This window comes from Eleutherodactylus coqui, chromosome 2, assembly GCF_035609145.1.
Source record: "Eleutherodactylus coqui strain aEleCoq1 chromosome 2, aEleCoq1.hap1, whole genome shotgun sequence".
Classification (NCBI taxonomy): domain Eukaryota; kingdom Metazoa; phylum Chordata; class Amphibia; order Anura; family Eleutherodactylidae; genus Eleutherodactylus; species Eleutherodactylus coqui.
The window spans coordinates 268751770-268764233 of record NC_089838.1 but is presented as its reverse complement, the minus strand read 5'-3'; the positions used below and the strand labels follow the sequence as shown (position 1 = coordinate 268764233).

The window sequence follows — 12464 nt, the reverse complement described above, 5'->3', positions numbered from 1 at the left end:
CAGATGTTATGATGTTTTTCTTGGATCATAGCTATAGTAGAAAAAAATTGGGCCTCTCTCCGCTTTTTTGCGCTTGAGAAAAAAAATAGATGACACACAGAAGTAAACAACGGACAAATGCAAGATGCAGAACGGACATACAAATGGATTAACCCTTTCCAATCCACTGTCTGACGTCTGAAGACATTATGATTTAAGGCTGTACAGCTCTGATGTTGGAAGACATCTGTCTGGGTTCTCTTACTGTATGTTGCCAGCCTCTCTGCTGTCGGGGCCTATCCAATGTGTCACTTCATGCAGTACTGGCTTTAGCCAGCAGATAGCGCCATTGTATAACGGCAGAAAAAGAGTAAGCCCCCTAGGAAAACCAGGATACAAATTGATTTGGAAAGGGTTAAAACTGGTCCTTTTTCAAATGCATGAGGTTAAGGTGGGAAGGGCAGTATGATATCTCCAGCGCTGCTCCTGTCAGGGAAACAAGAATCTTTAAAGGCTATGAACACCTTTTGGGGGGCAATTTCTACTTCACTGAGGCCTTATTCACATGACTGTATATATTGGTACGTTGCTAATTGAGGTGCTTTAAAAAATTGCGACCATCTAAAGCATTGGATTCCAATGTGTTCATTCAAATGAGCGATTTTTAGCCGTGTAAAAACATTGTGCCGGGAAGAATAGGACATTGGCAACTGATTTTATACGGCACGTGAAAAGATAGGCCTTGCTCTATCTTTTGCTGAGAAACACTGGAAGCTGCCATAGGAGCTGAAAAAAAGAGGAGGGGAAGAGAGTTTAGCTGCGTCCAAGGCTGGGAAAAAAAAGACAGCTGGCTCTATTTAACCAGTTGAAGTCATTCCGAGGATTTCTGTCGATTTCCGCTGCAGCATATTTTTTCGCCAATACATCGCAACCGCCCGTGGGAATAGAACGAGAAAATGCTAATTAAGATCGGGACTTGATCGCAGCTATTCTTCTCATACGCAAATTTGTTCGCGGTCATACGGTCGTGTGAAGGAGGCCTAAAGCGCGTGTATTTTGGGCTCAAAATAATTTTTGCAATTAAGTTTAATTAAAACATTTCCACTGTTTGTCTTCTGCCGCTTCTACATATTGCTGTATATAGACACTGCAGTCTAAGCCTCAGTAGGAGATCCGTCAGTGTGCTGGACTGATGGCACAATTATCGTGCAGATAATCGTCAGATAGAGTGGGTTGCATAATGATTGTTAGGTGTAAACACTTGCAGCGAATGAACAATCAGTTATAAATCGTTAGATTATAGATTATCGCCTGTTGGATCTTTCACGTGGACCTGTAAATCATTGTTCGTTTACTGCTGCATCGCTTGGTATAAACAGGCATCAAACTATTTTCTGAACAGAAAGAAGTGGCAGAAGAGTTGACTAGAGGCGTGCTTCTGATCCAACAAACGATCCAAACTACCCAATTATTGTTCAGTGTAAATGCATGCCAAGTGAACAATATACTTTACTATGTCACCATTAGTTGCATGCTCGTTCCAATTTATCTTGTTGTCTAACAGGGTGCTGAGAGCTACATGTGGTGCAGAGTGTTAAGGCAACAGAAATGCAGTCCTGAAGGTTGCAGGTTCAATCCCTGCATGTCTTCAGGTAGTCGGTTGACTCAGCCTTCCGAGGTTGGTAAAATGAGTACCCAGCTTGCTGGGGTGTAAAAAGATGATTGGAGAATAGAGATGAGCGAGCACCAAAATGCTCGGGTGCTCGTTACTCGGGACGAACTTTTCGCAATGCTCGAGGGTTCGTTTCGAGTAACGAACCCCATTGAAGTCAATGGGCGACCTGAGCATTTTTGTATATCGCCGATGCTCGCTAAGGTTTTCATTTGTGAAAATCTGGGCAATTCAAGAAAGTGATGGGAACGACACAGCAACAGATAGGGCAGGCGAGGGGCTACATGTTGGGCTGCATCTCAAGTTCCCAGGTCCCACTATTAAGCCACAATAGCGGCAAGAGTGCCCCCCCCCCGCACTGTCAGCGTAAAGATCGTTCTCCTCTGCCATAGCTGTAACAGTTGTGGCAGAGAAGAACGATGTTTGCCCATTGAATTCAATGGAGCCAGCAATACAGAAGGTTCCACTGAAAGCAATGGGATGCCGGCGATCGCAGGATGAATTGTCGGGAAGGGCTTAAATATATAAGCCCTTCCCTGCAATTCATCCAGAAATGTGTAAAAATAAAAATATATACCGGCGTATAAGGCGACGGGGCGTATAAGACGACCCCCCAACTGTCACCTTATACGCCGGTAATACAGCGGAGCAAAGAATAAAAATCATTACTCACTTCTCCTGGCGTTCTGCGGCGCTGCTGCAGGATGTCGCTCCCTCCTGGTCCCCGGCAGAGCACTGCTTTCTGGACTCAGGGCTTGAAATCCCTGCCTCCAGAAACACACGTGCCTTCAGCCAATCACAGCCATTCAATGACATCATTGTCATTGGCTGTGATTGGCTGAAGGCACGTGTGTTTCTGGAGGCGGGGATTTAAAGCCCTTCGTAGAGAAAGCAATGCTCTGCCAGGAACCAGGAGGGAGCGACAGCCTGCAGGAGCACCGCATAACACCAGGAGGGAGTGACAGCCTGCAGGAGGGCCGCAGAACGTCAGAAGAAGTAAGTAATGATTTTTATTCTTTGCTCCACTGTATTCCCGGCGTATAAGGTGACAGTTGGGGGGTCATCTTATACGCCCCGTCGCCTTATACGCCGGTATATATTTTTATTGTAACACATTTCTGGATGAATTGCAGGGAAGGGCTTATATATTTAAGCCCTTCCCGACAATTCATCCTGCGATCGCCGGCAGCCCATTGCTTTCAATGGAGGCGGCTGTATTGCTGGCTCCATTGAATTCAATGGGCAAACATCGTTCTTCTCTGCCACAGCTGTTACAGCTGTGGCAGAGAAGAATGATTTGTCTTCTATATGTTCTCAATGGGGTCGGCGCTGCTGCCGCCGGCCCCATTGAGCGCATATAGAGAAGAGAACAGGAATCGCAGATCGCACATAGGTGCGATCTGCGATTTCTATGGCCTTAAAGGGGTTGTCCCGCGGCAGCAAGTGGGTCTATACACTTCTGTATGGCCATATTAATGCACTTTGTAATGTACATTGTGCATTAATTATGAGCCATACAGAAGTTATCAAAAGTTTTATACTTACCTGCTCCGTTGCTGGCGTCCTCGTCTCCATGGTGCCGACTAATTTTCGGCCTCCGATGGCCAAATTAGCCGCGCTTGCGCAGTCCGGGTCTTCTGCTGTCTTCTATGGGGCCGCTCGTGCAGAATGCCGGCTCCGTGTAGCTCCGCCCCGTCACGTGCCGATTCCAGCCAATCAGGAGGCTGGAATCGGCAATGGGACCGCACAGAAGAGCTGCGGTCCACGGAGGGAGCAGACCCCGGTGGCCATCTTCAGCAGGTGAGTATGAAGACGCCGGACCGCCGGGATTCAGGTAAGCACTGTGCGGTTTGTTTTTTTAACCCCTGCATCGGGGTTGTCTCGTGCCGAACGGGGGGGGGGGGGGGGGGTTAAAAAAAAAAAAAAACCGTTTCGGCGCGGGACAACCCCTTTAAGAAGGACCGTTGGGGTTCTTGAAGCCTAAAATCATTCTTAACACTCTCCCTATAGCAGCTCCGGCATCAACAACACTTTCCCTGAACTATGTCAGAACGCATCTGTGGCGAGCCGCGGGAGGGGCCGATTTTTATACTCGGGTGACACCTGATCTCGCCAGCCACTCACTGCAGGGGGGTGGTATAGGGCTTGAACGTCGCAGGGGGAAGTTGTAATGCCTTCCCTGTCTTTCTATTGGCCAGAAAAGCGCGCAAATTTCTCAGGGAAGAAAGAGAAAGTAACCCGAACATCGCGTGGTACTCGTCACGAGTAACGAGCATCTCGAACACCCTAATACTCGAACGAGTATCAAGCTCGGACGAGTATGCTCGCTCATCTCTATTGGGGAAGGCAATAGCAAACCACCCCACCAATACAGTCTGCCTAGAAAATGTCAGTCATGAGTTGGCGCTTGCACCTTTACCCAAGAGGGCCCTAAGGTTTCCTTCTGCTCTCTCCTATCAGCTAATTTATAACCACAACAACACATCTTTGCTTTGCTTATAATTTAGCTGATAAAAAGTGTAAAAGAGATTAGGGCTGAAACTAATGGCCCTTTTACACGGAACGACCTGTTGGGGGCAGAAGCCCGCCGGGTCATCCTGGTGATAATTTTTTCTATGCTTTTACACAGTAACAATCATTGCTGACTGACTGGAAGCGGAGAGGGACAGAGATTGTCCCAGCCAGCCCCCCTCCTATCACAATAAACAGGCAGTCATTGATAAGTAAACAACCTCCTGTTTACACGGGCAGTCCGTCGTTCAGTTTTCTGCATGCAGAAGCTGAATGATGACCGAGAAGCGAACATATTCTCCTTTGTCGCTCAGTCGGGGCATGTATTTACACTGAACGATAATCGTTCAGATTCCGGCATCCAGCCTCACTGATGGATCTCCTACTGAGACTTGGTGTACCAAAAATCATTCCAACAAGCAAACGATAATAACGATTTTTAGGTCTGCCTAAAATAAACGAAAAGTGAACAAATTATTATTTGTTGTTCAGTCGTTGGCCGTGTTTGCACTGAGCGATTGGTATTCAAATTCACACAACCCATCCTTAGACTGCAGTGTCTGTATACAGTGGTATGTAGAAGCTGCAGAAGACAAGCAGTGCAAAATTTGTAATTAAACCGTATTGTAAAAACTTTTGTCAGCCCAAAATAAATGCATTTCAGTGGAAGAAAATTGCCCCCAAATGTATCCATAGCATTTAAACCTGGCCAGTGGTCTGTTGAATCATTTGAGAACAAGTAGCTGGGATCTGCATACAGAGAATATCTATAGAAGCGCCATCTCAGAGTTATTAACTCTATCACTAGCCAGAAACAGGTTGGACTTCCACTACCCCAGATATTTCTAACATTTTGTTCAGAAAGTGTACAAATAGTAAAAACGAGTCCATAGAGTCCTGTACAACAGGTTACATAAGACTAGGCAGGCATCTGGCAAAGTCTATTTTCCAGATGTGTTTTACACAACTTTGTTTTGCAGGCCTTATCTCCTAAGGCAAGAGTGTCAAACTTATTTTCACCGAGGGCCACATCAGCATTATGGTTGCCTTCAAAGGGCTATTTATATGGCTTATTCACACGGGTGTATTTATTACGTGCGTAATATGGACAGTCTAAACACCATTGATTTGCATTGGGGTATTCAGACAGGCGTTTTTCATGTATGTGTTTTAAGTGCGTGAAAAAAATTTACAGCATGTTTTGGTATGTATTTTGGACCAAAAACGCAATGCAAAAACACCTGTGGACAGGCAGCCTAAGCCTGGAGAAATCTATGGGACCTTCTTACGTTTTTTTTTTTTTGCACGTGATTAAAATGCAAGGAATTTGGGGGGAAAAAACACAACCAGGTGCAAATACACAGTGAATGGGCACAGTTTCAGTCCGTGGAAATGCTGCACACTTCATGGACCTAAACTGCATCCGCCCGTGTGAATGAGCCCTAATTAACTACTGCTTAACATGGCTATGGAGCACTCTGCATTATGATGGGGTTTCTCCCCTTCCACCCCTTTACCACTGAGCTTCCTACCTTGGAGGTTGGCTAGGATGCTGGGTAGGCCTGTCAGAGCTGAGCCACCATCTGTGAGTTTCTGAGCAGAGCAGTGTGGAGTTGCGTGCTAATGCCGGCCTCTCTGCCAAACTCTGGATGCGTTCCCCGGAAAAGTGGAAATCTGGGCCTTCTGCGTCCAGACCATGTCATGGGCCACATGAAAATATGTGGCCGAGTTTGGCCCTAGGGCCTTGAGTTTGACACGTGTCCGAGGGTGAAATTTACAGCATTTCCAGTTTTCAGTCCTCTTTTCTACCACTGCAACTTGATCCCGAGAAAAGGAGGTCCTGTGTCCCTCTCTTCTCATCACCGTGGGCTCACTGCACCCTTTCACAGTGACATCAGATTCAATGGAGAGGTAGCCGTACGTGTGCAGTGCCACTTCATTCATTTCAGTGGGCTGATAGAAATAGCCAAGTACAAGCGCTCGGCTATCTCCCGCAGTCCCACAGAAGATGAATGGAGTGGCACTGCACCTACTCAACCGCATCTCGTTCAATCTCCTCCTCATCGCGGGGGGTGCAGTGAGTCCAAAGTGAGGAGATGGGATTATGGGATCCTTGCTCTCAAGATTGGTGGGGGTCTCAGTGGTGAGACCCCTACCAATCAGACCTTAATCAGCTATCCTGTGAATAGATGCTAAAAGTCATTCTTGGTACAACCTCTTTAATCAGTGAGAAAACCTGACAGCAAGTGCCACTGTGCAGAAAATACAGCATTTTACCATTCCCTTTGAAATGAAGAGACTGTCTGCGTAGTGCATGGACATGGTGGCTACTACACTCTTTTACCTGGTCTCCACTCCTGGTCATGAAGGTCCTATTTGAAGAGGTTATCCAGACCCCCAATTTATTTTAGAAAACTCATCAGTGTACTGGAAAAACATAAAAAAGACATACTTGCCTCATCCGATCCTCTGTTGATCCCCTTCTGTTCAACACTGCCATGGCAGTGATCAGGTCTTAACAACGGGGCATGTGATCGCTGCTGCTAACCACCAGATGAAGTGATCCGGTGATTGACTGCAGCAGTCGCATGTCCGTAGTGTCAGTGACGTCATCGCTGCATTAGAAAACAGTGAGCAGTGGGGGACCAGGCACTGATGGAGCTAGAGTAGTAGGGTTCAGCTGAGGCGTTGTGTTTTTCCACCACTCTAGAGTAGGTTTCAAAAAAAACTTTTGGGTCTGGATTACCCCTTTAGGGCTCAGTCAGACGAGCGTTTTTTTTTTTTTTGCGGGCCTATGTGTGCAAAAAAAAATGTGCTCCACACATGTTGAAAATGTGCGTGATCACAGCTCTGTGTCCATTGCTTTCAATGGGGCTGGCGCTACTGCCGCCCAATTGAAAGCAATGGAATACAGGTAAACACCACAGTGATTTTCGGGAAAGGGCTTGAAATATAAACCCTTCCCAGAAAATCATCCCTAGCTGCTGTAAAAAATATATACATCACCTCTCAGATGCTGTCGGGGCTCCACGAGTCTTCTCGCTGGCTTCCCGACACTGTTGTCAAGCTCTTTCTTTGGCTGGGGATTTAAAAATCCCCGCCTCCTGAAAAAGCTGAGTCTGATTGGCTGAGCGCTGAGCCAATCATAGGCAGCGCTCAGCCATTCATTGAATGACAACTGAGCGCTGTCTGTGATTGGTCACAGCGCTCAGCCAATCAGAGACAGCGCCGTCCCCATTGAAAGCACTGGGAGAACATCGTGATCCTTTGCCACTGCTATGACAGCTGTGGCAGGGGATTCTTTTATCTTCGTGGGGAGTCCCATCATCACTGAACATTGTGACAGTTATGTCACAGTGTTCAGTGATGAGGGGACTCCCCGCGGGGAATCTTTACACACAGCACAGACTTTGCCAGTGCACGCAGGTCCTATCTTTTGCAGGTGCAAAGATTTTGCGCCTGTAAAAAACAGACATGTGAACACTACATAGGAAACGAATGGTTCTAATAGACGCAATTTTTTGTGCGCACATAGGTGCGCGCAAGAAAACCCTGGTCTTATATAAGAATGTTTGTTTTTTTAAACCACACCACCCATTTAATATCTAATTTATTTTCCAATATACTTAGTTACTTCTTTTAGTCAAACTGTAAGCAGCCAACCCCTCATTGTGTATAAAATCTCACATTACTCATTAGATGCCAATCAATGAATCTAATGTGCTGACACTGGCTCACCAGTTGCGGATGTATACGGCAGAAGCGGCCAACTTCTCTGACATGATGGATGTCATCTACGTGGCTCAGATGATGGAAAAATTCATCGGCTTAGTTGACCAAGTAAAAGATGTAAGTTATATTATTGTTTGGGGAATTTGGTGAACAAAATTGAAAATTTGTCGGCTACATTTTTTTCCATGACTAAAAATGTGATTTTCTTTTTCAGCTTGCAGATGTCATGTTGGAGATGGCCAGTAACATGATGATGGTGGACGACCGTATCTTGTGGAATGCCCAAGTGGAGGACAAAGCTTGTAGCAGTATTGTCCAGACAGTGGAGAGAATTGCAGGGCTGACTCTGAGCAGTCACTCCCAAGATCTGTCCGTGGTAGGAGTTCCCGCTGAAATTGTTTCTGATTCGCTAATGATAACTAGGCTCATTGTTAAAAAACATATGGAGTTAAGTGAAGGTTTCAAGGAATGAAGAATGAGCTAAGAGGGTGAGGGAAGCTGAACTGTAAGCCTAGAATGGAGACAAGTCTACATGACCACAAAAACAGGGAGCCAAATCAACACAATCAACGCAGCCTACAATATGTGTGTATATATATATATATATATATATATATATACACACACACACACACACACACACACACACACACACACGCATGGAGTGAACACAATTAAAGGAGATGTTCAGAGGTCTCCAACAAAAAAATCTGTGGGGCAGAACCCAATAAAATTTGATGTGTTTGCTCAGTGGTGAATAGATGGGGCTTGGTTTCTTGAAGAACACAATTTGCACCAAATGTTGCAACTAGGGGATTATTTGGTGCTGTATACAAATGGCAATGTTGGAAAGTGTTCAAAAGGGACCTGGTTGCCTTTTTTGAGTGTAGCAATATTACGTTATAGTCACTGATTATTATCAGAAGTGTCAGTAATGTAAGGAATTCTTTTGATTGCCAGATTTGGAGTCGGGAAGGATTTTCCTTGCCTTCAAATTGACTTATGGAGGTTTTGCCTTCCTCTAGATCAACATTGCAGGATAATAGGTTAAAATGAATGGACATATGGCTTTTTTCAGTCTTACAAACTATGTTACTATTAGAGATGAGCGAGCACGCTTGGATAAGCCAGTTGCTCGAGCGAGTCTCGCTCTTCTCCAGTAACTGCATTCTAGTCCGAGCGTGCTCGGGGTGGCTGCGGGGGTAGCGGGAAGGGGGGGGGGGAGGGAGGGGGAGAGAGAGTGTGTTAAGGGTTCCTCATGGAGGTCACAGGAGGAGGCTCTGGGTCCAGATGCTTTAACCCCTTGAGTGGTGGGTTTCTTACCACCCTATCAGACCCACCAGGGCAGGTTTTTTAATTGGGCCAATCATTTAATTTCAACTAATTTTGCAGTCGCGTTCTAAGAGCCATAACTTTTTCATTTTTCCATTGACACGGCCATATAAGGGCTTGAGGGACAAGTTGTACTTTTTGATGGCATCATTTTTGGGTCTATATAATGTATTGCATAACTTTTGTAAAAAAAATTGTAGGGGAATTGGGAAAAAAAAAGAAATCCTGCCATTCGTTTTTTGGATTTCATTTTTACGGCGTTCAGCGTGCAGAATAAATAATGTGGTAACATTATTCTCTTAATCAGCACAATTCCGGCGATACCAAGTTTATACAGTTTTTTTGTTTTGCCATTTTTGTACATTTAAACCTTTTTTTTTCTTAAAGGTTTGCTTTTGTGTCGCCACATTCCAAGAGCCATATTATTTTTATTTTTCCATTGCCAGAGCCCTAGAAGGCCTTGTTTTTTGTGGAATGAACTCCAGTCTTCATGTATCTAATTTTTAGGAACACGTAAAATTTTGATCGGATTTTATTCCATTTTTTCTAGAAGAAAGATTAACAAAATCTGTAATTCTGGCATGTTTTTTATTTTTATTTTTCACTGCATTCTCTGAGCAGTATAAATAATGTATTAAAGTAATTCTACAGGCCAGTACGACTATGCCAATACCAATAGTTTTATTCTTTTTCGCGACTCTTTCACAGTTAAAAAAAAAAAAAAAGTAATAAAAGTTTAAATCACCCTCCTTTTGCCATATCTATAATAAAAAATCTAAATCATAAAAGAAAAACACATATTTGTTATTGCCGCATCCATAAATTTCCGATCTATCAAAGTAGTGCATTATTTACCCCGCACGTTGAACCTAGTCCAAAAAGAAAATTAAGAACGCCAGAAATGCACTTTTTCAGTCACCCTGTCTCCCAGAAAAAATGCAATAAAACCGATCAAAAAGTCGTGTGTATTCCGAATTAGTACTAACGTTAACTACAGGACATCCCGCAAAAAATGAGCCCTTGCTCAAGTATGTCGATGGAAAAATAAAAAAGTTATTGTATGCAGAAGATGCAGCAGAAAATAATTTAAAAAAATTAAATGTCTTTGAAAAAAATACAAGTACTACAGCGAAAAAAAAAAGTAAACACATTTGGTATCGTAGTAATTGTACCGACCCATAGAATAAAGTTATCATGTCATTTTTGTTGCAGTTTGTGCACCATAGAAACAAAACGCACTGAAAGATGGAGGAATGTCTTTTTTTTTCATTTTACTCCACTTAGAATCTTGTAAAAGTTTTTCAGTACATTATATGGTACTTTAAATAGCACCTTTGAAAAATACAACTCATTCCACAAAAAACAATCCCTCATACAGCGACATCGATGGATAAATAAAGGAGTTATGATTTCTTAAACGGGGGGGGGGGGGGTTTAGGAGAAAAAGAAAAAAAAGGGGCCGCATCATTAAGGGGATAATAATGTACTAACTTCCTTCTCTGGGTCATTATGATGCATGGATACCACGTGGGTAATTTTGTTTTTAATTTTTACAAACTAAAGGGAGACAAGTGTTTTTATTTTTTTATTTATTTTTTTTGTCCCTTTAGGGGACTTCCACAGAGACCCATCAGTACCCCCTGATCACATTCCGGGGGCCCGATGGTGACAGCCCTTTACATGCTGCAGTCGCATAGACCGCGGCATGTAAAGGGTTAACACAGCAGAGATCAGAGGTTTTCTCCATTCTCTGCTGTGTAAGAGCTGGTGCCTGGCTATCCTCTAACAGCCAAGCACCAGCCCTCCCTGCCACAGAGACCATCGGCTGGCTTCTGACAAGCCGATGGTCTCCATAGCGTCCTGTAAACAAAGCAGTGCAGGAGTTTGAAAATAGAAGCGGGAGATTACCGGCAGATGGGTAATACTTTCCTGCATCTTTTTTCAAAGTCCTGCACTGCTCTGTGTGGGTCTGTGCAGGCAGAGCACACTGCCACAGCTTATGGCAGTGTGCTCTGCAGGTCCTGTAGTGGAACATAGCCTGGAAATCTTCCGGGCTATATCCCTATGGGCAGTGGAGCTCGTCCCGGAAAATTTATGGACATGCCACTCAAGAGGTTAATGCATCAGAAAGATATTCCATTCATTTAAAGACTTGCAGCTTTATAAAGGTAGTCTGAGCAGCAAATGACCACTGTGGCTTTGTACTAAAGAAGGAGCCAGGTTTAACTTGAGTGTGATAACTTTCTGCCACAACTTATCTTATTTGAAGTATTTCAACACTACAGAAACCATTGAAAAGCTATTGAAAGGATTAACACACAGTGACTCTGAAGTTTTTCACTTGATAAGTCTCAAGTTAGAGTTTGTCATTTCTGTAAGTAGCACTGATTGGAAATAGCAGTTTTTTTAGACCTAAACATGCTCATTTCATTTTATAGCTTGGATTAGTTATGTAGCAAATTCACAAACCTTGATGTATCATTGGTTTTCTTTATTTTACATGCCTATTAATGTCATTCTCTGCTCTTACAGAGCACAAGGAATATTGCCTTGGAGGCCTTCCTCATCATACCCAACAGTTTTGTTGGTTTAGGTTGTACAGCCTTCCAAAGAAGAGAGGGAGGACGAGGTCACCACAAAGCGGACAGGGAGAAGAAAGAACAAGAGACCAACACACATACTGATCAGCGACTGAAGTTCCGCTGTACTACCGGGCAAACCAACATGTCCCTGACCAACTTTCATGTTAAGGTATCTAAAACAAGCCTTACATTATTCTTTGGAGGTCTTTAGGACAAATGTAAAGGGTGTCTCGAAAGGGTGGAAACGCCCATATAGAATGAAAACGCTTTAGCAGACAGTAATCCAATTTTGTATACAAGCTGCAGGGGAAGGGGGAAATCCGTTAGGCCATGTCACCAATACGACGGCCATTTTGAACGCTGCTGTCTTGGATGCAATTGATTTTTCAGAGAAACAGGTTCTGTCGCTGACAAACCAAAATCTCCGGAATGAGGCCAGAATAGCAGTACCTGATGCTTCATCAGTAGTAGTCACAGATTTGGGTTTATGATCAACAGAACTTGTTTCTCGTAATGTGAAAGAAGTTTGACAAGTGCACTGTGGGTAATGGGACTTCTGGTTGGGTGGCATTGATTTAGGTCTGCGGTGATGATGGGTGATGACACTTGTCATAAGGTTGAGCTCAACGCGTTCTGCTTGAGGTAACGCCATCATT

At 44.1% G+C, this 12464-nt stretch overlaps 1 protein-coding gene across 1 annotated transcript in view; it reads left to right on the top strand.

The window, feature by feature from the left end:
- Positions 1–12464, top strand: part of ADGRA2 (adhesion G protein-coupled receptor A2) — a 199712-nt gene that overhangs the window by 173864 nt on the left and 13384 nt on the right. Inside the window, exons 10-12 of the mRNA XM_066592997.1 lie at positions 7862–8011; positions 8109–8270; positions 11759–11977. Of these exons, the coding sequence (XP_066449094.1) occupies positions 7862–8011; positions 8109–8270; positions 11759–11977 (531 nt within the window). The remainder of the gene's footprint in view (positions 1–7861; positions 8012–8108; positions 8271–11758; positions 11978–12464) is intronic.